The sequence below is a fragment of the Mustela putorius genome, unplaced genomic scaffold (genome assembly GCF_011764305.1).
Source record: "Mustela putorius furo isolate JIRA1106 unplaced genomic scaffold, ASM1176430v1.1 tig00000873_pilon_pilon_pilon, whole genome shotgun sequence".
Lineage (NCBI taxonomy): Eukaryota > Metazoa > Chordata > Mammalia > Carnivora > Mustelidae > Mustela > Mustela putorius.
The window spans coordinates 5,164,396-5,187,675 of record NW_025421504.1 but is presented as its reverse complement, the minus strand read 5'-3'; the positions used below and the strand labels follow the sequence as shown (position 1 = coordinate 5,187,675).

Below are 23,280 nucleotides of genomic sequence, written 5' to 3'. Positions count from 1 at the left end.
CAGAACAGAGGTGATGGGGAGAGGCTGTTCATGATCTTCCCATGACCTGGCAACATGCCCTCCCGGGTCCAGGGAGCCGAAGCCCCTGCAGGCACCTGTTGTTCCCTTAGCAGGACTGGTTGGCGTGTCCACATCCCACCTGGGAAGGACCCTGAGCCATCTGTCCCTTGTGCTCGTGGCTCAGACAAATCAATTCTGCATTCCCAAATGTGCACTAGACGCTGGGAGAATTCGTTTATTGGAAGCACTGGGTTGGGGGGGGGTAGGTAAAACAGCTGTGCTGATCTCGGGATCTGGGGATGGACTGGGCATCAGAGTTAGGGGAGGGGGCCCAACACCACAAACTTTTGAGTAATAGCACCGTGATCAGACAGAGGGAAGGCCCGCCCCCTCGGGTTGGGCTGCTCTGGGGTAAGGGGTGCCTGCGTCCCCCTCCCCACCACACGCGCTCCCCACGACTGCTTGGGCCCCTCAGCGCCGGCAGCGCAGCAGCCGGGGCGAGGCGGGGCGGTAGCAGTGGTACCCCTCCAGCGTGGCGGGGAGCAGCAGCAGGCCGCTCAGGGGGTCTCTCCGGCAGCGCCCCATGGCCTCCTTGTAGCTTATGCGCTCCTTGGAGATGGGGTCTGTCAAATCCTTCTCGTAGCTGGCCTCCTCCCGCAGGAGCTGGGCCAGCTCTTCGCTGATCATTCCGGAGAGCACGGCCTGGGGGACAGGGATGCGGCCGGTCCTCTTGGGATCGATGAGCCCCCCAGTCAGGTGCTGCGCCTGCAGGTGCGGGAGCACGCTCTCCTGCGGCATCCAGCCCTTCTGAATGGCCTCGCCCACCGACAGCCTCTTCTTGGTGACGGGATCCTCGATGCCGGTGAAGGCCTTCTGGGCGTTGAGCAGCCTCTGCGTCGAGGAGTTCTCGATCAGCCCCCTCTCCATAGCCTTGTGCACGGAGTAGCGCTCCCGGCTGAGGAGGTCCACGATGCCCCCGGTGGCCGCCTGGGCCTCCAGCAGCTTCTGCCCGGTGATGGGATCCAGCATGTTCTTGGCCACGGCCGTCTTGATGGTGCATTTGTTGTCTGTGGTTGTGTCATAGATGCCGGCGATGGGGAAGCTGTCATCGGCGAGCCCGAGATTGACGCTGGGAGAGAAGAAGCCGGGGCTCTGGGGGGCGGGGGAGGCGAGCGGGGACTTGGAGATAATGGAGCCAATGGAGAGTGAGGAGCTGGGCTTAGTCTCCCCGGCCACGAGCAGCGCGAACTCGGAGATGGGGAGGTGGCCGTCCTTGTAGAGATGGTACTCCTCCTTGGAGATGCGCCGGCAGCGCAGGGCGGCCTCGATGGAGTACTGCTTCCCGCTCTTGCGGTCCAGGAGCACGGACTCCTCGCCACAGGGGCCCGAGGTGGTGACCTCCTCCCAGTCGCACTCGAGCTCCTGGAGCTGGAGGTACTGGCCTCGGTCGATGACGCCCCTCTTGTAGGCCTCATACGGGGACATGTCCTTGCCGGTGTCAGGTTCGAGGATGGAGATCTTGGTGGAAAGGTTGGTCTCTCGCGTCTGGGTCTCCTGGTGGAGCTCCTCCCTGCTCACCTTGGCGTGGAGGTCCCGGAGGGTCCTCTCCTTCTCATAGATCTGGTCCTTCTCGCAGAGGATGGCCGCCTCGAGCTGCGAGAGCTCCTGGCCCCGCTGGGCCGCCTTCTGGCGCTCGCTCTCCGTCTTCTGGTTCAGCAGCTCTGCCTCCTCCTGCAGCTGCAGCACTTTCTGCTGCTTCTGTCTCTCCAGCTCCCGCAGCTCCTGCCGCAGCTGCCGGCGCTCCTGGTCCGCCTGGTCCCGGGCCTTGTGGAGCTCAGCCTCCTCCCGGGCCCAGGTCCGACCCAGCGCCTCCGCCCGGTCCAGCCGCTCCCGGAGGTGCCGCACGTCCTCCTCCCGGCTCTGGCGGGCCGCGCGCTCCCTGTTGAGCGCCTCCCACGCCCGGGACCGCTCGCCCTCCAGCACCCGGTCCTTCTCCACCCTGATCACCTCCTTATAGATGGTCTTCTCTTGCGACTTGGTGGTCTGGAGGACGTCGATCTGGACCTGCAGGTTCTTGCACTCCCGGTGCAGCTCTGTTACCTGTGTCTTCTCCTGGTCCAGGTCCTGCCGCAGGGCCTCCGTGGACTTCTCCAGAGCCGGGTCCTTCTCCAGCTTGACCACCTCCTCCATGATGATCTTCTCTTGCACCACGGGAGGCCGCTTCTCGAGCTCCTGGATCCTGAGGGTCAGCTGCCGCAGCTCCCTCTCGGCGGCCAGCTTCTTGCTCCGGTCCTCGCGGAAGCTGAGCAGGCTCTCCTGCTCCTGCACGGCCGCCCGCAGCTGCTGCACCTCGCGCTCCAGCTGCCGCCGCCGGCCCGCCTCCTCGTCCAGGCTGCGGCTCAGCCGGCTGTGGTCCTCGCGGAGCTTGGGGTCCTTCTGGGTGACCACCACCTCCTGCACCACCACCTTCTCCTCGGGCCGCCTCCTTTCCAGCAGCAGGTACCTGTTCTGCAGCTCGTGGACGGCGTCCTCGGCGGCCCGCCGCTTCTGGGCGGCTTCTCGCACCTCCTGGCGCAGCCGCTCGGCCTCCTTCTCCAGGACCGGGTCCTTCTCGTGGCGCACCACCTCCTTGTTCACCGTCTTGGTCTCCACCTTGGACCGCTCCCGCCGCCACTCATCGCGCTCCCCCTGCAGCCGGATGAGCTGCTCCCGGGCCCGCCCGCTGCCGTTGACGAGCTCGTTGAGCTGGGCCTTCAGGCGGTCGATCTCCCGCAGCACCTCGGGGCTCCGCTCGTGCTTCACCACCTCCCGGGTCACCTCCTTGTACTCCACCGTGGGCTTCCGGGCCCGGAGCGCGGCCAGGTCGGGCAGCAGCCCCTCCACCTCCTGCTCGGCGCGGCTCCTCCTGCCCGCCGTCTCCTGCAGCTGCGCCCGGAGCCGCGCCATCTCCTGCTGCGTCTCGGGGGCCACCTGGAAGGTCTCGTGCACGCGCTCCTGGAGCTGCACCTTGGGCTTCTGCTTCTCCAACGCGCTGCACTTGGCGCGCAGGTCCTCCAGCTCCCGCGCCAGCGCCGCGTCCCTGCTCCGGGCCTCCTCCAGGAGGCCCCTCAGCCTGGACGCCTCTTCCAGGAGGCCCGGGTCCTGCTCCACCGTCTTCACCTCCTTCACGATCACCTTGGGCTCCACGGCGCCGATGGCGCGCTCTTGCTCCCTAATGCGAGCCTGCAGCTGGGCGGCCGCGTCGGCCGCCGCCTTCCTCCGCCCCGCGTCCTCCTCCACCTGCCGCCTCAGGGCCTGGGCTGCCTTGAGCATCTCCAGGTCCTTCTCCACCTTGACCACTTCCTTCACCACGACCTTCTCCTTCACGCTCGGCGCCTTCTGCTCCAGGGCCAGCAGCTCCTTCTTCAGCGCCTCTAGCCGGGCCGAGACGGCGGCGTTCTCCCCGCGCAGGTGCTGGATCTCGCCGCTGAGCTGGGCCGCCTGGCTCTCCAGACCGGGGTCCCTCTTGATCTGGGTGACCTCCTTGGTCAGCAGGTGAGGCTGCATGGCCCTCCTCTTGCTCTCCAGCTGGACGACCTTCTGGGCCGCGGCCTCCAGGTCTGCCTGCAGGCTGGCCCGCTTCTTGCCTTCGTCCTCCAGCTGGGACCGCGCCCTGGACAGGCTGCTCTCCAGCTGGGGGTCCCGGTAGAACTCCACCACCTCCTTCTCTTCCAGCCTCTCCACGGGCCGCTGTGTCCTCAGCTGCAGCAGCTGGTCCCTCTGCTCCTGCAGCTGCTGCTGCACCTGGGCCACCCGCTTCCTCTCCTCCTCCAGCTGCGACTTCAGGGCCTCTGACTCCCTCCCTGCTCGGGCTGGGCCCGCAGACCCCTGCTGTGCGCCATGGGTCACCTGGATATCCTCACTGAGCTCCTTCTGCAGAGTGAGAGGAAGAAGGGAAGATGGGGGGGGGGGATGAGCCCCGTTTCCACCAGCCCCACCCCACCCTGAGATCAGAGACCCCTCCCTGCTTCCGGGGACTTCTGGTAGGTCCCAGGGACTGGCGCTGCAGACCAGAGGTGTTTGGATGCAGGACTGAGAGGACCCTTTGGGCCCATGACGTTAGGATGCAAGGCAGTGTCTGGGCAGAGTTTGCACTAGAACGTGCGAACAGGACAGGTCTCCTTTCCAAACATTCTCCCCTCTCCTTCCATCTAGGCTCCCGGACATGGGCCCACACTCCTCTGGGTAGGAAAAAGCTGGCAAGTCCTTCAGCCAGACTTGGAGAGTCACAGAGGGCTTCTGTCTCCTGGTCCCCCAGGCATGGAGACCTAGGTGGCCGTTGTGGCCAGTTCTACCGAAGGCTGAAGATGGGGGGATTTTCTCCTGTCCCCACCAGTGGACTGCCCAGTGGTGAAGCTGTGACCGCCCTGAATGACCTCTCCAGGGCCTGACTCTGCACTGGATACCAGCTGCTGGGACAATGGGAGGAGGTGGGGAGCTGCTCCCCCTGTCCGCGCCCCCCCAGCCGCTCAGACCCTGGGGCTGCGGGCTGCGGGACTAGGAGGAAAGGAAGAGAGGGCTGGGTCGGCGATCAGCCCGGGCTGCCTGGTAAGGGGACGCAGGGGCTGCTGCCGCCATACCTTCTCCAGCATCTTTCTGGCAAACTCCAGCTGGCGCAGCTGCTGCTGGTGGGCAGCCGCGAGCTCCGTGTAGGCCTTTGTCAGGCTCTTCTCCTAGAGAGGCCGAAGGAAGGTCAGAGGAGGGCAGGGTCCGCTCCAGCCCTAGCAGCTGCAGAGCTTGTGCCAGAGGGGACACCAAGCCCCACCGGCCTGCCCCGTCTCACCTGCGCCCGGATGCTCTCCTGCAGTGGAACCACTCGGGCTCTCTTGGGAGCTGACCCTGCCTCCGTAGTCTCCAGGGAGCAGCGGTAGGTGTCTGCCTGCAACTCATAGTCCTGAGCAGGGAGGGAAGGATGACAGGCTCACGTCGGTGGCTGGGGGGTGGTAGAGCAGGGGACTGGCAGGAGGGGGGAGGGGAGAGGAAGGAACGTGCTCACCTGCAGAGCTGCCTGCAGGTCCTGGGAGAGGCGGGACACCGTGGCCCTATCCTGCTCTCGGCCCTGGATCTCCTGTTGCAGCCTCTGCCAGGGAGGAAGTGACAGTCAGGGAGGTCAGCAAACAGCGCTCACCCAGTCTCCCCTGCAGGGGCCTTGGGTGCCACCAGCGCCCCACAGGGGCAGGAGGTCGCCCGGAAAACTGCCTTTCCAGGCATGATCCTCTCCAGGAATTCTTCCTTCCGCTTTGGCAGAGTCCCTTCCTTCCGCCTAGTGCCCCTCCGACTCAGGTTCTAGAAGGCGGAGGTTCTCACCCAGCGCTGTGCCTCACAGCCGCCTAGAGAGTCTGTTAAAACAGAGACGCAAGGCCCCGTCCCAACCCCAGAGTCTCTGGGCAGATCTGGCTGGGCCCCAAGAATGTGCATGTCTAAGTGTCTCGGTGATGCTGGTGCTGTGGGTCCAGGGACCACCCTCTGAGAACCCCTGCTCTGTCCCACTTGTTCTTCAGCCTCCTAATCAGCAGGCAGCTCTAAGAATGTCCCAAGCCGCCCTCCTGACATCACCCCTCACTGTCATCCTCCTGCAGCCCCAGGCCCTCGCCCTCCAGACCTCTCATCCTGCCCCCACGTGTCCTGCCGCGGGCTCTCTCTCCACCAGAGCACTCAGCAGCCTCATGGCCTGTGGTGCACTGGCCTCCCCCGGCAGACTGGGCTGCTCGCCATCCGGCCGGACCCGCAGCCTCTGTTTCATGGCCAGTACATAGCCGGGGACTGGCAAGGATGGGGAAAGGGACACGGTAGGAGTTGGAACCCCCAGGAGCATAGAGCTCGCTGCCCACCTCAGACCAGATGGACACGGCCTTGCCAGGCGGAGCATTTAGAGTGGGGGTGGGGGGTTGGTGGTCACCCCGAGGGTCTGTGGTCTGAGCTCTGAGGCCTCTTAGAACACTGGCTACTAGGGGGCCACGTGCCCCCCAGGTCGCCCCCCAGGCAGCCCCAGCTCCTCACCTTCTGTGCCTGCAGCTTGTAGGCAATCTGGCTGGGCCCCTCGCCGGGCCGCACCTGGGCGCAGGGCAGGTGCTCCAGCCAGAAGCTCAGGTTGTCCCTGCAGTTCTTGAACTGCTGGTAGGTGAGGCCGACATCCTGCAGCATCTTCTCCCTGCGGGAGGAGGAGGCCCGGAGCGGAGGTGAGCGCTGCCCTGTGTGGACAGGTGAGGGGCTCACGGAGGGGGCTGGGGGGCGCCTCCCTGCCCGGGATGAGTCAGAAGGGCCGAGTGACCCACCGGACTGATCCCCTCACTCTGGGCCTGCATTGGAGCTGGGCGTTCAGGGATGGACCAGACCGTCCCAGGCAGGGAGGTGGGTGGGCTTACCCTGGGAGACTGTTACTACCCCGTTTCAGAGTCGAGGGAACCAGCCTCAGAGAGGCGAAGTCACCAGTCCAAGGTCACACAGCTCAGGGGCAGCAGCCGCTGTGCGCTGTGGGGCATGCCCCGAGCCCCGATGGCCCAGCCACTCACCGCAGGTCCAGCTGGTCCCCCACAGCGTGGTAGCGGTCGGTGAGGGCCCTCGCCTGGCGCTGCTGGCGAGGCAGGTCTTGGCAGAACTCATGGAAGTTGTTCCGCAGGGCGCCGCAGGCGTGCTCAGTGGCCTTCAGCTCCCGGTGCAGCCCCAGCACGCAGGCCTGCCGTTCCAGCAGCTCCCTCCGCAGGCGCTGGGAGAGGAGGGGACACGACGCCATGCACCCTCAGGGTTCCACGAGTCGCCATGTGACCCCGCCCGCCCATGAATGCTTGGTGAGGCGGTGGCCTGTTGCCCCCGGGAGGCCACCCGGCCCCTCACCTGCAGCTCGCTGACCCTGTCCTGCAGGGCGCCTGGGCCGGCGGGGATGGGGGCCTCCTGCGCCACGGTGGTCTCGAAGCCTCGGATGACCCTGTCCGCATCCTGGATCTGGCGCTCCAGCCCCAGGGCTGCTCTGGCTCTGTCTCCAGGGGGCCCAAGGTCAGGTGCTTCCTCAGCCGCACCCCCCAGGGCCACCCAGCTGTCCCCTTCCCCAGTCCCCAGAGCACTCACTTCTCCCCGTAGAGGTTGCAGAGAACCTGCACATCGTTGTACTTGTTCTTGACACTGTTGAGGGTCACGGGCAGGTTCAGGGCAGAGGGGCCCACGGGCTGGGCAGACAGAAACGCCTCACACTCCCGCTGGGCTGCCTCCTTCTCCGCTCCCAGGCCCTGCAGCCGCTGGGCTGTGTCCTGGGGCAGAGAGGGACAGGGTTGGTCTCCTTCCTGCTGGGTCAACCCGACCCTGCCCACCGGGCCTCAGAGTGTGGTGGGGGAGAGCCTGGGCGCAGGCCCCAGACCCGGGGACAGTCCTGGCCCCAAGAGTCCTCATGTGGATGACTACGGGCCAGTCAGCCTGGCCGAGCCCGTCTCCTCATCTGAAGAATGATGGGAGGAAGCAGCGTGACCCCGTGTCGCTGTGCGCTGCACAGAACGTCACTGTCCTGCGCCATCGCCCCAGGTCAGACAGCAAAGCCTGAGCTCTGTCCACATAGGGTTATTCTGTCCCTCGTCGTCCGCTCATCCGCTCTGAAAGCCATCGGTGCCGGCTCTGCTGAGCCATGACTGGGAAATTTAGGAACCAAACCCAAACCAAACCACCGGTTAGGAAGGACGGAACCCAAACTGCACCCCCCGCCCCAGGCGTGCGGAGGGACAAAGAAGGAGTTCCTGCTGACGGCGTCCACATGCGGCTTCCTGGCCAGGGAGGCGCCCCCAGCTGCCTCCAGGAGAAATCCCCCTGAAGACACTCGGGCTTCCTTGCCGCTCTCAGACGGTCACCAGAACGCCTCTCTAGTGCAGGCTACAGGGCCTTTACTCTGGGCCCTGCCACTCTGGAACCTTCCGGGGTCTTAGCGCACCTCGTTCGGATGAGCTGGGTATTATTGTGTGTCTTTGGTGACAAGGAGACCGAGGCCCAGAGAGGTTAAGTGACTTGCCAACATCACAGAGCTGGTCCGTGAAGGAGCCGGGACTGGAGCCCTGGACTGTCCACTCCCTTCCTTGCCCCGGGTCCCTGCGGCTGCTCTCACACTCGCTTCATCCTTAGTTCGCACACCCCCAGCACAGGACTGCTTCTCCTCCCCGCCGTCCTCGCACCCACCCACCTTGTGGCTTTGGATGCGGCCCTCCAGGTCCTGCAGGGGTGTCTCGCGGCTCAGCGGGGCTCGGGCCCAGGCCAGCACCTGCTTCTCTATCTGCTTCAGGTCTCCGTCTAGCCGGGTCATCTGCGTCAGGAGCTTCTGGGCCTGTGGGTCTGCTGGGGCTGAGCCAGTGGGAGCTGGGGGCATAGGGAGCCGTGAGGGTCCGAGGCCCATCTGCCTGAGGAGCAGCTCTCCCCTGGGTGCCCCCAGAGCGTCCTGTGGGGGGTAGGAAGGGAGAGGGACAGAAGGCAGGGCCTAACCAGGGGAGGGACAATGCTAGGGGCTTGCCGACCCAAGAGTTGGACTCCCCTAGCAGGAGTCCCTAATCCAGGATGATCACCTGCCCATCGCAACCCCCCCACAGTGGCCAACAAACCCCCCACCAAGTCCCCGGCCGGCCCTCAGTACCCTGCTGGCCAGTCTGTAGGGGCTGCGTAGCGCTGGCCACCAGGTGGCTCTGGACTGTGTCCAGTCTCTGCTTCAGGGCCTGCAGCTCCGAGGCCAACCTAGAACAAGGAGGAGATCAGAGAAGGATGTCTCTCCTCTCTCTCCAAGCCCTCCACCCCACCCCAGGAGTCACAGGTCCAGGAGGAGGCCAGGCAATGGCCTCAAACAGCACAGGACCTGGTCTGGGCCCACAGCCTGCCTCCTGCCCGAGGAGCCCCAGGGAGACCCACTTGGAGGCTCTGGTCACGGCTTCAGGGTCCGGAGCCGGGATGCAGAAGCAGGCGGCTGGGGCACGTTTGGTCTCCCCACCTGGGCCCTGAACGACCCAGGTGTGCTGGTCAGTGTTGTCCATCAGCAAATACCGCTCACCCCGCAGCAGCTGCACCTGGGGGACAGGTGGGGAGGGGCTCGTGGAGGTTCAGTGCCGGGAATAGGGAAGGAATAAGGCCAAGATGGGGGAGGGGTGGGGACAGGCCAGAGGCCGGGCAGGGCTGGGGAACGGTGGGGCTGGGGGCCCAGGGGAGGGGGTGGGACTGGAGGGGGCAGGGCGGGGGCGGGGTGGGCCGAGCACGTACTTCTCCCCAGTCACAGATGCTGTCCACATGCAGGGGCTGCTGGGGCAGGTTCCTGCGCTGCGGCAGAGGTGCCACCTGCTGGCTCCGCCGCTGCAGGTCTTTAATGGTCTTCTCTGCGACAGCCAGCTGCTTCTTCTCTGCCTGTGGGGACCCAGGCTGCCCTTGAGGCCCATCCCGTGCCACCCCTCCCAGAGCCAGGAGTCTGGTCTTCACAGAGACAGGGTCTCTAAGTCAGGCAAGTCAAAGAAGCCCCTCCAGGGGGCCCAGGATTCCAGACTCTGCTGGTTGGGGTGGAGGGGCTGCCTAACAACACTCAGGCCTCTAGAGTGGGGGCGGGGAGTGGCTCAGAGCTCTCCCGGGGGGTCCCTGTCACATTACAGGTGAGGAAGCAGGTAGGCACGTGGAAGCAGGTAAGCCTACCGCACGTGGAAGCCTACCTACAGCATGTGGAAGCAGGTCCAGAGCGGGGACGGGCTTGCTGGTAACAGAGCAACCCCCTATTGCTGGAGCAGACATCCTTTTCCTGCCCTCCAGGATGGGCTCAGGGCAGAACTAAGCGCCTGGGAAGGATGAGGCCCAGACCCAGGGGCCAGCCCCAATCCCTGGAGTGGAATGCAGGTGGCCTGGGGGGGGGGGGGGCTCTCACCTCCAGCTGCTGCAGCAGCTCTGTGGGGGCACCAGGGGGCGCTCCAGGGGCTGGGCTGTACTGGGTGTCCAGGCTGGAGTTCACCTTTTCCAGGGTTTGGCTGACCGAGTCGGCCTCTTCCTGGAACTGAGGTCCTGGACAGTCAGGGGCAGCCCACTGCCCACCCACCCTGCAAGCCAGCTAAACGCAAATTGTCCCTGGCCCCGGAGCTGTCAGCTTTCCAGGCCGTGGGGTCTTTTCCACTGGCTTTGGGGCTCCCTGAACTTGATTTTGTGTTATAAAACACCTTGGCTTCTGTCTTTCCTGCCCACGGGGAGGCGGCCCTCTCCTGCTCACTCCAGCACCTGCAGTGGTCCTGGCTGGGGCCGGGGGTGGGTGCCGGGGTGTCGGGGCTGGAGTGGGAGCCGGGAGCACGCTCTGAAGCTGGGATCACCCATCCCGCAGCTGGGTGATGCGGCAGAACTCCTGTCCGTGGGCATGATAATGGTACGGTGGTTATGTAGGAAAATATTTTTTAAAAAAGGAAGAAAAAGGGGTGCCTGGGTGGCTCGGTCATTAAGCGTCTGCCTTTGGCTCGGGTCATGATCCCAGGGTCCTGCGGTCGAGCCCTTGCATCAGGCTCCTTGCCCAGCAGGGAGCCTGCTTCTCCCACTCCTACTTCCCCCTGTTGTGTTCCCTCTTTCACTGTGTCTCTCTCTGTCAAATAATAAATAAAATCTTTAAAAAAAAGGGGGGGTGCCTGGGTGTCTCAGTGGGTTAAAGCCTCTGCCTTCAGCTCAGGTTGTGATCTCAGGGTCCTGGAATCAAGCCCCGCATCGGGCTCTCTGCTCAGTGGGGAGCCTGCTTCCTCCTCTCTCTCTGCCTGCCTCTCTGCCTACTTGTGATCTCTGTCTGTCAAATAAAAAATCCTCAAAAAAAAAAAAAAAAAAAAAAAAAAAAGGAAGGAAAAAACTCTGGCTTTTGTCCCTCTCAAAGCATATGTAACATTTTAGGTGGAAATTACCCCCCAAAAAATAAATAAAATAAGTCACTGTTGTGCATTCTGTCAATGTTTCTCAATCCCCTTTTCACAATCATCCCTTCTAAGAAGAATTGTGGGACATCTATCTTTTCCTTATCAATCTCGCTATAAAATTGTAACCCTACTAGATATGCCGTGTGCATTGGTGATGTATGTTTAAAAAGAGGAAGTTGTTTTCTCCCCCCTTAAGAACCAACCCTCCCTGGGAGCCAGATGACCGTGTGGCGTTCTCCAGGCCCTCTGTGCCCAGCCCGGGGCCCTGCGGCCGCCTGCCACAGCCTCCCCTGCCAGGCCTCGTGTTCCCGCCCGCAGGCTCACCCGGCGGTAGGCTTCCACGTGCTGCAGCTGGCTCTCCTGACAGATGCACAGATTCAGAAAGTTCTGCCACTCCATCTTCAGGGCCTCCTGGTGGGTCTGCGGACAGCGGCACCGAGCCCTTGGACCACACCCGCCCTGATCCGAGCCCCTCTCCGCTGCCCAGACCCTGGCCACGTCTCCCTCTCTCCTCAGCCTCCCTGGGAAGCCCCAACCCCAGCCCCACCGAAGGAGGGGGCTGCTGTCCCTGGGACAGTGGGCGGGATCTGTCCCTCACACCTGGATGGGTCCCACAGCCGGGTGGCCCAGCTCCACCATGCGCTCTCCGTCGTCCTCCAGCTGATTCACGCTCTGCTCCTGGCTCAGCAGCTCGTGCTGCTTGAAGTGCTGGGTGGGCGGGGACAGTCGGGAGCATGGGTGAGGAGGGGACAGGTGGAGGAAGCCCCCCCCCCCCGGCCCCCCAGCCCCACTCTCCCCCCGCCCACCTCGTACTCCCGCCGCAGGCCTTCGGGGTCCGCCAGGAGGTCGCTCCAGTCCTGCTGCAGGATGCTCTGCTGCTGCTGGGCCAGGGCGCTCAGCTGGCGCGTGCAGGCCTGCAGGTGCGTGTACAGGCTGCCCAGGCTCTGCCCGCGCCACGAGGCCGCCTTCTGTGCTCGGGAGGGCAGGGAGGGGACGGGGTAGCGAGGGACGCCGTCAGCCTGAGCCCAGAGATGCTGTGCGCCCCAAGGGTGCAGGCAGGCGGGTCTGCCCCACTCCCAGCCCTTCCCCTGCTCACCAGGAGGTCCCGGTATTGGCTCCTGATGGTAGCTGCGTCCTGCCTCAGCCAGTGGGGGGGGGCACAAAGCAGGCTCGGTGAGAAGCGGGGCGCGGGGGAGAGGGCAGCCCACACACGCTGCGCTCACCTCGCCCCAGCCCGCATCCCTTGCCCCAGAGGGCCCGCTGGGCCACACCGGCTCTGATGGGGGATGTGGGGGGAGGGCTGCAGGGCCAGGTGGGGCTGGACGTCACGCACCGGCCCAATGAGGTTCCGGAGCTGCTGCCCGTAGGCCTCGATCTCCTTCTGCAGGATGTTGTGCTCGGCGATCTGCTGCTCCAGCTCCGCCATGCCCGGCCCGTACCGGCCCTCGCAGACTTGCTTCTGCAGGAGAGCCGACCGCTCAGCTCAGCCAGCGGGCTAGGCCTGTGCTTGTCCTCCCTGTGTCCCCATGTGGAGGACTGGAATCGGTCGTTTGGGCAGAGGGTGGACAGGCCAGCTGAGCGGCCTCGGGGAACGGCAGCCCGCTTGCCCGGGCTGAGGCCTGAGCATCTTTGTGACTATGGCCCCTGACTCCCGCGGGTCCCCAGGACGCAGCACTCAGCCTCTGTAACACTTTCCTACCCTTCCCTGCCTCCTGCCCCCCTGGCCTCGGCACCTCCTGCCTGGAAAGCTCTCACTAGCTCTGGGACCCTGTGACACCCTCCTCTGCCCATGCCCTCCCCACTGTCCCTACATTGTCATCATGGCACCCCTTCTGTTTTGACATCAAAGCACAGTTCCTCACCCGATGTCCAGGGTGCCCATGACCTGGCTTCGCCCGCCTGCCCAGAAAACCCCGTTTCCCGCCACACCCCAGGCTGGAGCCTCTGTTTCTTCCTCTGGAATGTCCTCTCCTCACCACTTCACCCAAAGCCTAATTCGGCCCTCCCACCTCTCTGAGGCCTCTTCATATGCCCCCTCCTGCAGGAAGCCTCCCCGGCCTGCACTGTCTCCTCTGCTCTCTCCCTTCCCAGACCCTCCCACAGGTGCAAGTGCCCCCACAGGCCCCTTGACGACACACAGCCCGGTTCTGTTGTCTGATGGTGCCAGGTGTGACTTTGAGCTCCTGGAGGTGTCTCCAACACGGGGGACAGCGCTGACCTGTTTCTGCTCCAGCACGCGCGCCCAGTCCACCCTGGGCCCCACGTCGGGCGGCAGCACTATCTTCTCGTACAGGGCACGGTACTCGGCACACTCCTGGGTCACCCGCTCGTGTAGCTGCTTGATGCTGGCAAGGAGGGGGCCAGCAGGTCAGGGCCGGGCCTGGGGCTGCCCTGGAACCCCAGTGCCTCGTGCTAGAGCCCCGGCCCTGGCTGCGCCCACTCACTCCTTCTCGATCTCCTCGGCCTGCGGGTGCTTGAGGCGCCGGGCCTTGTCCACATCCAGGAAGAGGTCCTTCAGCAGCACCTCGGCCTCCTTCAGGCTGCGGCTCACCTCCTGCCGGTGCTGCAGGGCCTGGCTCTGCTCACTGTGCAGCCGGTCCTGTAGGCGGGGGATCACAGTCCGCCTGAGCCCCGCCCTGAGCTCCGCAGGCTGCACCGCCGACCTTGGCGCCCGCGCCGGCAGAGGGCCAGGCCCAGGGCACCTGTGGGGCGGTGCAGGGACATGGGGGAGACCCAAGCCCCACCCCCAAACCCCTCTAAGCCTCCGAGTTAGGAGTCCAACAGAAAAGGAGAGCTGAGGCCTCTCTCCCACCAGGAGCAGGGAAGGATGAGCATTATCTGTCCCCCTTTAGCTGCCCCCAGTGGGCTTTCAGGGGCTTTAGTGGGCCTCCCACGCCCCCACGCCCTACCGCTTGCCCCTGAGGCCTTACCTGCTGCAGTCTCTTCTGGGTCTCCAGGATGTCCCTCTCCACCTGGTCGGCATTGGCCTGCATGCGGGAGATGAGCAAGGCCAGCTCCTGGGTGGCAGCCCTGGGGTGCCGGTGGGGGAGGACAGAGCCGGCGTGGTTGGAAAAGAGCCCTCTGTCCCACCTGCGCGGGGTCTCCTGTCTCCCTCTGCCCTGTCCTGCCCCCCAGCTGCTGTCACGGCCTGGGCGGGAGGCGTCTAGGACCTGGGGCGCTCTGGTCTCTCTCTGTAGGGGCCGAGACACCCGGCCCTGAAGGTGGGGGAGCACTGTCCTCACGTGAAGGTTCAGAAAGTGGGGGTCTCTGGTGTATCTGGCACCATGCAGCGGGCCAACATCACAGTCCTGGCAGCGAGTTCCCAACCCCGCCCGGCTCCCTGCCACTTCCTTGGGAGTGAATCATGGCTGAGCCACTAATACCCGAGCCGGCACGGCTGGGCTTCTGGGAGCGGCCGTCGGACTGGCTGTCTCCCCCTCCATCCTCCTCCCACCCCAGGCCTGTCTCCCCGTCACCACCCTGGGCTTTGCTTACAGCCAGGCTAACAACCGTTTGGAGGGGCTGCACAGCACCGGGGCGGGGGGGAGACTGAGAGATGGGGTAAACTGACCATGCCCAGGTTTGAGGATTAAGTCCCAGATTAGGACCTGACTTGCTCGAAGTCACACAGCAAGGAGCAGAGTATGAGCCTGATCTGACTCTCTAGGGTCCTTTCTAGGCAGCACCTGCTGTGTGCCTGAGCTCCCTCTCTGGGGCCTAGGGACCCACAGACCTAATAAAAGTAGAGTGATCCAAGGCACATAAGCATAGCACCCTATGAGGTTACAGTCCTGGGGAAGGGGAAGGCTTCCCTGAGCTGGACCTTGAACTTGGGGTCAAAGGATGAGCCCACCCCAACCCTCCAGACTCACCGCCCACCCCGGCCCAGGCTGAGGGGCAGTGCCAGTAAAGACCCAGTCTGAAAGAACTCTGTGGCCAAACAGCCTGGGTTTGCTCATTCTCTAGCACTACTGCTGTGTGGCCTTGGGCAAGTTACGTAAACTCTCTGTGCTCAAGGTTCCTCACTTGTAAAGTGGGGCTTTGACTGCATCGCAGCGCTACTGCGAGTGTTTGGAGAATGAACCCATCGGAGGCATCCAGGGCACAGCCTGCCTGGAGTGGGCGTCCACACGCGCTGGGTTTATCCCCATGGAATGCAGGCACCATGAAGGCAAGGAGCTGTCGGTTCTCTGTAAGGCGGAATCCTCAGTGCCTAGAACAGTCCTGGCACACAATAAATACGTGTTCAACCAGAGGGTTGCACACCAGGGAAGCAGTGAGCTGTTTGAGGGGCCGCAGCCAGAGCCGGCCGGGCTGTCGACAAACTTGCCAGCTGTCCCCAGCTAGGAGCCTACCTGGGGACAGGGAGCTGCAGGTCCTGACCCCTGGGCGACCTGTCCTCAGGCCAGGCCTCCTGGGAAGGCTGCCCCCACCGGGAGGAGCACACTCCACCCTGGGCAGGGCTGAGGAGCGCCAGGGAGGACTGGTCACTCCAGTGAGAGTCTTAACTGCTGTCTTTCCTGTCTGCCCACAAGCCCAGCCTCCGTGTCATCGCCCCGATCCGATTCCTATCAAGGTAATGAGCCTTTCATCTCCGCTCCCATCTGCCTCCTCCGCCCTGCGGAGGCCAGCGAGAGGCAAGAACGGGAGGGAAGCAGCCAAGTTGTCTGCGGACCATGGGGCTGCTGAGGGCCAGGCTGGGTCCAGCGGGGAGCTGGGGGAGCCCGGGGAGCCTCTGAGGATGTCCTGGCCTGCGGGCCCTCCCCTTTCCCAGTATCACCCTCTCCTCCTACCACGCGGTACAAGAGTCACCCCAACACTGTACCAAAACTCACGGCCGGAGGGGAGGGCCTCCCCGCCCCCCCCGGCCCCCTGCACCAGCCACCCCCCACCCCTGCCCCATCTCCCCGCACCAGCCACCCCCCACCCCTGCCCCATCTCCCCGCACCAGTCCTCCCCCGCCTCCCCGTCTCCACCTCTTGGCCTCAGTCCTTCTGCCCACCCAGGGCCCAGGTTCCAAGGGTCAGCCCAGCCCAAGCGGAGCCTCGAGGTCAAGTCACAGACAGGGAACCAAGCACCCCGGTCTCCCAGGCCCCTGGCCCCACTCCATCCAGTGTGTCTCCTGCAGAGCACCCGTACCCACGGCCCTCAGGCTCCCTGGACAGTGTGCGAGCCCCCCGCCAGCCCGGCCTCCTGCCATGGCCGGAACTCCGTCCGGGCTCCGGAGACATTCCACCCCACCACCACCCCCAGACTTTTGGCCTCGGGACACTAAATACCAGCACTGGGCTGGTCCTGAATTCCGGGCTGCCATCTCCAGGAGGCTAGAGCACCTGGGCCTGGCACCACTCCCGCCCCAGTCCGCTGCCCCAGCCCCGCTCACCGGCTGTGCTTGCTGGGGGAGCCCTTGGGAGAGCCCTTGGCTGGGGAGCCCTTAGGGGACCCCTTCCCCTGGGAGCCTTTGCTCAGACCCTTGAACATGGTCGTAAAGGCAGGTGCCGGCTCAGGCGGGGCTCGGCTGGTGCAGGCAGGTGGCGGTGGCAGGCGTGTGTCCTCCCTGGCTGCTTAGCTGGGCTCTGGTGAGGTGGGGCGGTCAGGCCCAGGGAAGGCAGTTTCTGGGAGGCCCCTCCCCGAGGTGAGGCTGCGAGTGAGCGCGGGCCAGGCCGCCACGCATGCACCCCACACAGCCCACCCTCGGCTGCTCCTGCACGACCAGTTTGGGAGGAAAGGGCACAGCCCAGAGGGCGGGCCGCCCGAGCCTGCCCGACTCCCAGAGAAGGTTTGGACTTGTTATACCCACACACCCAGAGGGAACCCGCGATCACACCCAGACGGGGAAACAGCCGGCCCGGGAGGGACAGGGCTGCAGACAGGCAGGTGCTCACACATGCTCGGGGACGGAGGCCCGGCCTCAGAGCTCGGGCTGGGGGTGAGTAAGCACCTGCAGGCACACAGGGCACCCGGCTCTCAGGCTATCGGGCACGTCCCCACCCCCAGCTCTCACCCACCCCAGCCCGGGCCGTCTGGCCTCGGCTCTGCGCCCTCCATCACTGCTGTGGGGCATTTGGGGGCATTTAGCCCGGACAACCGGCACAAGGTCCATTTTTTTTTTTTTTTAATTTATTTGACAGAGATCACAAGTAGGCAGAGAGGCAGGCAGAGATAGAAGAAGGGAAGCAGGCTCCCCGCTAAGCAGAGATTCCCGATGTGGGACTCGATCCCAGGACCCCGAAACCACGACCCAAGCCGAAGGCAGCGGCTTAACCCACTGAGCCACCCAGGCGCCCACAGGGTCCATATTTAACAGTGAGCACCACGCAGTCGACTCGCAGACAACCCTGCAGTTCCACTGCCTGAGCTTCCTGGCTGGCTCAGGGTCACCCTGTCTGTGGCTCTGGGATCCCCCGAAGAGTCTCAGACCAGCTCCCGAGGGGCTGGGATGCCCCCCGGGCCCCTCACCCTAGGGCCCCCAGCATCAGCTTCCAGATGCTGCTCAGCCTGGGGTCTGGTTGAGCCCCCTGGCAGCCCACCGTACTTGGGCCTTCTCCCTGCCTCTCCTCACTCGGTCCCCCAGAAGTGGCTCCAGGTGGCTCTTCTGGAGTCAGATGGGGCGGTGGACAGAGGTGCCGGTTTACTGGCCTCTTCCCGCATTGAGTGCCAGGGAGGCGTCCTGACAGCTGCCTTCCCGGCGGCGCCCCCCCACCATTTCCAGGCCCTCCTCTCACTGGCCCAACTGGAAGAATCCTACAGCTCCAGAGCCACTCCCCAGAACCATTACAGCGCTGGTGGAGGGCAGGCGGGACAAGTAGCAAAGGGGAGGGAAGCCGTTGTGCTGGCTTTGGAGCCCGGGGATAAGCTGGCAGGCCCAGCTGAGGGCAGAAAACAGAGACGAAGTAGGGCTGGATCCCTCCGGTTAACAGGGCAGGGGGAGAACCGAGACTGGCCCGACGTCCCAGCGGGACGAAGAGGCTGGAGTCCTTTTTGGCTGAGTCTCATGGACACGCCACTGAACCTGGTCCTGGAGAGAGGACCCAGGAGTCACCCAGGCTGGGGGTGCAGCGGGGGAGGGGAGGGCACCAGGGGGCCTTGACAGTAGCAACAGGGAAGCTGAGTGTCTCTGAAGCTCTGTTCCCGGTTCAGTGTTGTGCGCTGGAGACAGAGATGGAAGACCAGGCCCAGAGGCCGCGCAGCCCCTGCCCAGCCCCTCCTCCACGTTACTGCTGGGTGACAATTTTCTTTGAACCACTACTTGCAGGTGTGCAATCAACTGTCCTCAGAAAGAGGCCACTGCTTAAACTACTGAGGGCGCCAGGAATCAGCACTGAACAGGCCGACGACCTCTCATCTCTGACCACAGAGCTCACATCCTTATTTTTGAGATTAGATGAGTGGTGGCAACGCCCAGGAGAGCCAAGACAGGAGGCAGGAGACTGCAGCTCTGAGCCCACGGTCCTGCCTCCCCGAGAACTCTGGGCCCCTTCCCAGGAGGTGCTGGTCACTGGCGGAAGGGGGCCCAGAGGGAAAAGATGTTAAGACTCCAGCACCGGGAGCAAAAGCAGCGGGGGGAGCCTCCCCCAGGTCCCAAAGCTGAGCAGGGGAGAGGGATGGAGACCAGGGGCTGCCACGGCAGGAGGCAAAAGGCAGCCAGGCTGAGATCTGAAACGGTTGAGCTTTTGTCTCCAATGTCTCCGGTCTGCAGAAGCTCTCCTGGAAATAAATGAGCACCACGGGAGGCTCTCACACACTCGAGATTAAGGCTAACTGATTCACTGCAAGAAAAACAAGAGTTGAATTCCTGGCGTGACTGTCTAACACCGAATCAAATCAGCCTCCAGCTCCCCAGACGGGCTGACATGCCCCCGGCAGGAACGGGCTGACATGCCCCCGGCAGGAACGGGCTGACATGCCCCCGGCAGGAACGGCCTGGCCTTGGAGACACTCCTCGTCAGATGGCAGGACACTGGCCCCCCCAAGACCAAAGCTCGGGAGGGACAAAGAAAGAACAGATGTCAGGCTTTAAATACATGAGAAAGACAATGGTCATTTAGAAGGCTGGCATGGGACAGGGCCTCCGTGGAGACCTGAACAGCCTCACGCGGCAGCCCCAAGGCCTCGGCCACCGGATTTCAAAGACTCGGTGTGAAAGAAGATGTAAAATATCTCATCAATAATTTTTTATCTTGATTAAAGTCACAATATTTTGGATACACTGTGTTAAATGAAATGTACTTCTAAAAATCAGTTTCATCTGTTGCTTTTTACTTTTTTTAAACGTGGCTACCAGGAAACTTAAAATTACACACGTGGCTTGCATTTGTGGCTCACATTAAGTGAACATGCAGTTCAAAATCTCTGGGTAACTTCTGACTCCCCCCAAATTTAACTCTAACAGTCTGGTGTTGACCAGAAGCCTCACCAGCAACAGAAATGGTCAATCAAATACATCTTCTGTGTAATATGTATCATACGCTGTATTCTCACAGTGAAGCAAGCTAAAGATGTCACTAAAATATCATTAAAACGTCACTAAAATTGTAAGGAAGAGAAAATATATTTAGAGCACTGAACTGTATTTATATTAAAAAAAAAAAAAAAGAAAGAAAGAAAAAGAAAAAAAGCCCCAGATGAGCAGACCTGCACAGCACATGCTTTTCAAGGGCTAAATAGACAACTGTACCAAACAGCCCTGGCAGAGAAGCTGGACAGGGTCCAACAACTCCCAGCCTTCCCAGGCCTCGCCCTGCCACATCTCCTCCTTTTGAACCAGGCAGGAAGCCCAGGGCTGGCTCCCTGTCCTGTCTCCAGGGCCTCCCCTCGCCTGGCGCTTGCTTTCTCCTCTATGGAGCGAGAGGCTGAGGCCCACTGGTCCGGGGTCTCCCCCCAAGCACTGTGCCAGCTCGGACTTCTCATCCCGGAGCCCAGGGAGCCGGCAGGTGGGCTGACACAGGCCACTCACAGCTCACGGGGTGGGAGGCCAGAGCAGGTGAGCTGGCGGCTCCCAATTCCAAGGCCGCCGTGCAGGCAGGCAGCCGGGAACAGGGTGGCAGCTTGGACAGTGTGCTAGGGCTTAAGCTACCCACTCTTTCCTCCAGCTCTAGGGGCTCCCGCAGGGGACATTTTTCTCGCTGCTGAAGCAGATGGTGGCAGTTCCTGACTTTGCCCTGGGAGCCACAACCTGCCATGCTCCCGTATGCTCCCGGATCAGGACAAGCTTTGCCATCTCAGGAAATTACCCTCTGTTTAAAAAGCTCTGCTACCAGACCGTTGGAGCCAAGCTGGCTGATAACCTCTCCGGTCTCACCCTTCCTTAGCCTGCCGGGGAGCGAAGGTGCCTCCGCCAGCTGGGCCCGGAGAGGACAAGGGCTGGTGCGGAGGGGAGCTGGGGCCGACTCGCCCTCTGTCTGCAGGTGCCAAGGGTGGCAGAGCTGTGGCCCCAGGAACCTACAGGGTGGTCTGGAGGAGGCTCTCTTGGCTGTGAGTGTGCCCAGCAAGCCTGCTAAAAACAGACGCTGAAGGTCAGCCTGGAGAGAAGCAGAAGGTGACCACGGCTTGCCTAACTAGAGCAGAACCCGCAGGAAAAGGAGATGGTTATTTCTGTGGGGCCTTTTACAGGAGTGTCTAGAGGAAGCACTTCACACCAACCAAGCAACCAACCCTACCTGCTGGGATATCAGGGTCCCCCCTGCTAGACAGCCAGATGGAGGATACAGGATGACCTCAGCAGTCCCCAGGTCCCAAGCCTGCCCGAGAGGACAAGATCAAGGCTGTTCCCCTCTAGGAGTGATTCCCTTTCCTTAGCCTTGGGCCACAGCAGCCAGCCCAGTCCAGGTGCGGGACCAGTGCCGGGGTGGCCCATCTCTGGGCCACAGTGCAGCCTGTCGTCGCATGGGTGACCCCTGCGTTCTGGAAGTCTGCAGCAGCCCACTCACTGGCGAGCTGCTAGGCCTCCATCTCTCCCAGTTGCCCAAGGGCTCTGGGCTCTCCTGTGAAGTTCAGGTCTGCTGGCCACCACCAGGCAATCACAGCACTCGTGAGTCCAGCAGTGGGAGGGAGTCACCCCGGCCCTACAGAAGCGGCAGGGGCCGACTTGCCCTGGGCTCCCATCACTATCTGAGGAAGGAAAAGGTTTATAAAACAAAACAAAGAAGAACTAATAACAGTCTTCGTAGTGGAGGAGCAACCGTTCCTAATTAGTCTTTATGGCCAGGAAATTGGAAACACACAGGGCAGCTCTGCGGACTTGGCATGTTGTCCTGGTGACGCTGTTTAGACCTGGCGGGGCCTGGCTTGGGGAGGGCAGCAGAGAAAGGCCGCGGGGGCGCTGAGGGACGGGAGAAGGCGGGGTGTCAGCAGAACGGGCCCCTGTGCTCTCAGCTGCCTTGGCCCCAACTCCCCGCACGGCTGCCCCGCCTCCTGGACACTGGGCTCCCACCGTCCCGCTGTCCCTGGGGAGAGCTGCTCACCGTGGGGCACTCAGGAGACATTCCTAGTTCAGTCCTAGCCAGGCAGGAGCTCTTCCTGCGAGGCCCTAGGTCCCAGACATGACAGCGCGGCAGGCCACAGGCGGTACTGGAGGGAGAAGCAGGTGCTCTAGCGCCGCTGGGTGGGGGGCGGGGGGGGCAGTTGGGGTGAAACGTGGGAAATGCCTATTTGTCAAGTGCCTCTTAGGTACTAAGTAAGCCCTTTGCACATTTTCCTTCCCACAGTCGGAGAAGGAGATGACCCTCTTTTCCAGGCAAGGACCCCCAAGCCCTCTCCATTCCACAGATGAGCCAGAGCTGAGGAACATCACAGCGTTCGGGGACCGGTCACCTGCCTGTCGTAACCACCCTGCCTCTTGCCAGAAGACCCCTGGGAAAAGTTCAGCCAAACAGAAGGGATGTGGATCGTTCCCGAGTGTGAGGAGTCACTGAACCAAGCCCGAGCATGAGGACACATACTGCAGATAGCGGGGGTGAAGAAACCACCTGCCGAAAATGGGGACTCCAGAGAAGCCGGGCTTCCCCTCCAGCGCCGCGGCCCAGGGGAACGCAGGTCTCGACACCAGCACAGAGCAGCTCGTCAGACAGACTGAAGGGCTGCCACAATCCTGCCCCCGAGCAAAAAAACCCCAAACCTTAGATCCCGAGATCACAGTCCCTTAATAGCCGGAAAAGGTCAGACAAAAGGTTCTCACGAGTACTCTGTACCCCGTCAGCGTTCGTCATCTGAGATCTCATCCGACTTACACCAGCTAATGACACCGCAGGGCTGCCCTGCACCCGGGGTGTGGGGAGGGGGGCGTGTGCCCCTCGCGCAGTCCCGCCCGCCCCTCCGCCTCTGACAGCCAGCAGACCAGCAGGCTGGATTCTTCCAGCAGCTGCTGTCAGGATGCAGCCAGCGTCCTCTCCATCTCTGTGCTTTGGAACATCGATAAATTTTACAGCTCAACCTGGTTTCCGTCTCTTCTGTAGCAACAACTGTCTTAAAAATAAAATTAGAACCAACACATATTTTTGCTATCTTTGGGCGTTTTCCTAGACCTCTGAAGGGCCCAAGCTTGTGAAGGCTGGACAGCAACGTGTTTCGAATTCAGTCATCAGCGAGCTTTGGGTATTAATGACGCCAGGGGTGCCAAATCGGCCCTCCCACAGCAAGGACAGTGACCAGGCAGAGTGCAGCCCCTACCCCGGCCGTCCCCAGAGTCAAGTGTCCCCCCTAGAGGGGGGGTGAGGCCATCGCCCCAGTGGGAGGAGAGAGGGAGATCAGGATGGTGTCCAGCCATGGTGGGAAGAGGGACACACTGCCACCACAGGCTGTCCCCGCCCGGCCGTGAAAGGCTCGGGTTGCCACCAAAGAAAGGAGATGGAACCAAGCCTGGCAGTGTTTCATTTCCAACAGGGGACTCCAAGTTCTCAGCTTAAAGTAAAGAGAGAGAGGCAGTACCTCGAAACAGCACCCACAGAAAGAAGAAAACACCCGGGAAACTGAGCGGTCAGGGCCCCTCCGGCCCCGGCTGCCTCAATACTCTGTTCTTCCAAACAGAACCAACCAGGGTAGAGGCCACAAACTTGGCCAAATGACGTCCTTCAATCTGGTGTGCAGCATGATCTCCTGGTAACAAAGGGTAGTTTTTCACCACTCATGTTTCTGCAACTCAAGACCACCACTCAACAGACAAGAAAAATAAAAACCATGAGCATGGTGGTTGTGAGGCAGAGCCCAAAGCGAGCATCCTTCCTTTCTAGATCTGAGACAGAAGCTTCTGGCAGGGTCCAGACCTGCTGAGCGAACACAGCTCATCCCGGAGAGGCATGGGGGCCCCTGCTGTAGTGACAAGCACAAGCAGCAGCCCAGGTACCCACATCTACCCCTTACACCCCAA

The 23,280-nt window shown here is 62.7% G+C and overlaps 1 protein-coding gene and 1 long non-coding RNA gene across 6 annotated transcripts; one reads left to right on the top strand and one right to left on the bottom strand.

Annotated features, from left to right (window-relative positions):
• Positions 1 to 210: 210 nt before the first annotated feature.
• EVPL (envoplakin) lies at positions 211 to 16,649 on the bottom strand. Of its 4 annotated transcripts, XM_045085879.1 has the most exons (23): positions 16,300 to 16,362; positions 14,943 to 15,140; positions 13,847 to 13,946; positions 13,361 to 13,515; positions 13,135 to 13,261; positions 12,250 to 12,375; positions 12,013 to 12,051; positions 11,723 to 11,884; positions 11,517 to 11,624; positions 11,241 to 11,336; positions 9,902 to 10,027; positions 9,256 to 9,396; positions 8,911 to 9,065; positions 8,642 to 8,739; positions 8,198 to 8,370; positions 7,105 to 7,283; positions 6,874 to 7,012; positions 6,552 to 6,745; positions 6,040 to 6,190; positions 5,036 to 5,119; positions 4,823 to 4,933; positions 4,620 to 4,712; positions 211 to 3,912 (listed from the first exon to the last, which is right to left on the bottom strand). In XM_045085879.1, the coding sequence occupies exons 3-23, from the start codon at positions 13,907 to 13,909 to the stop codon at positions 472 to 474; spliced, it is 5,961 nt and encodes a 1,986-aa protein (XP_044941814.1). In that variant the 5' UTR covers positions 13,910 to 13,946; positions 14,943 to 15,140; positions 16,300 to 16,362; the 3' UTR covers positions 211 to 471. The 4 variants fall into 4 exon arrangements, with proteins under 4 accessions (XP_044941814.1, XP_044941812.1, XP_044941813.1 ...); XM_045085877.1 differs by lacking the exon at positions 14,943 to 15,140 and having other exon boundaries at positions 16,300 to 16,649; XM_045085878.1 differs by lacking the exons at positions 14,943 to 15,140; positions 16,300 to 16,362 and adding an exon at positions 16,056 to 16,279.
• LOC106005484 lies at positions 15,374 to 22,406 on the top strand. Of its 2 annotated transcripts, XR_006608349.1 has the most exons (3): positions 15,374 to 15,492; positions 18,172 to 19,849; positions 21,623 to 22,406. It is a non-coding gene; the product is annotated as an uncharacterized LOC106005484 (long non-coding RNA). The 2 variants fall into 2 exon arrangements; XR_006608348.1 differs by lacking the exons at positions 15,374 to 15,492; positions 18,172 to 19,849 and adding an exon at positions 20,829 to 21,501.
• The last annotated feature ends 874 nt before the right edge of the window (positions 22,407 to 23,280 follow it).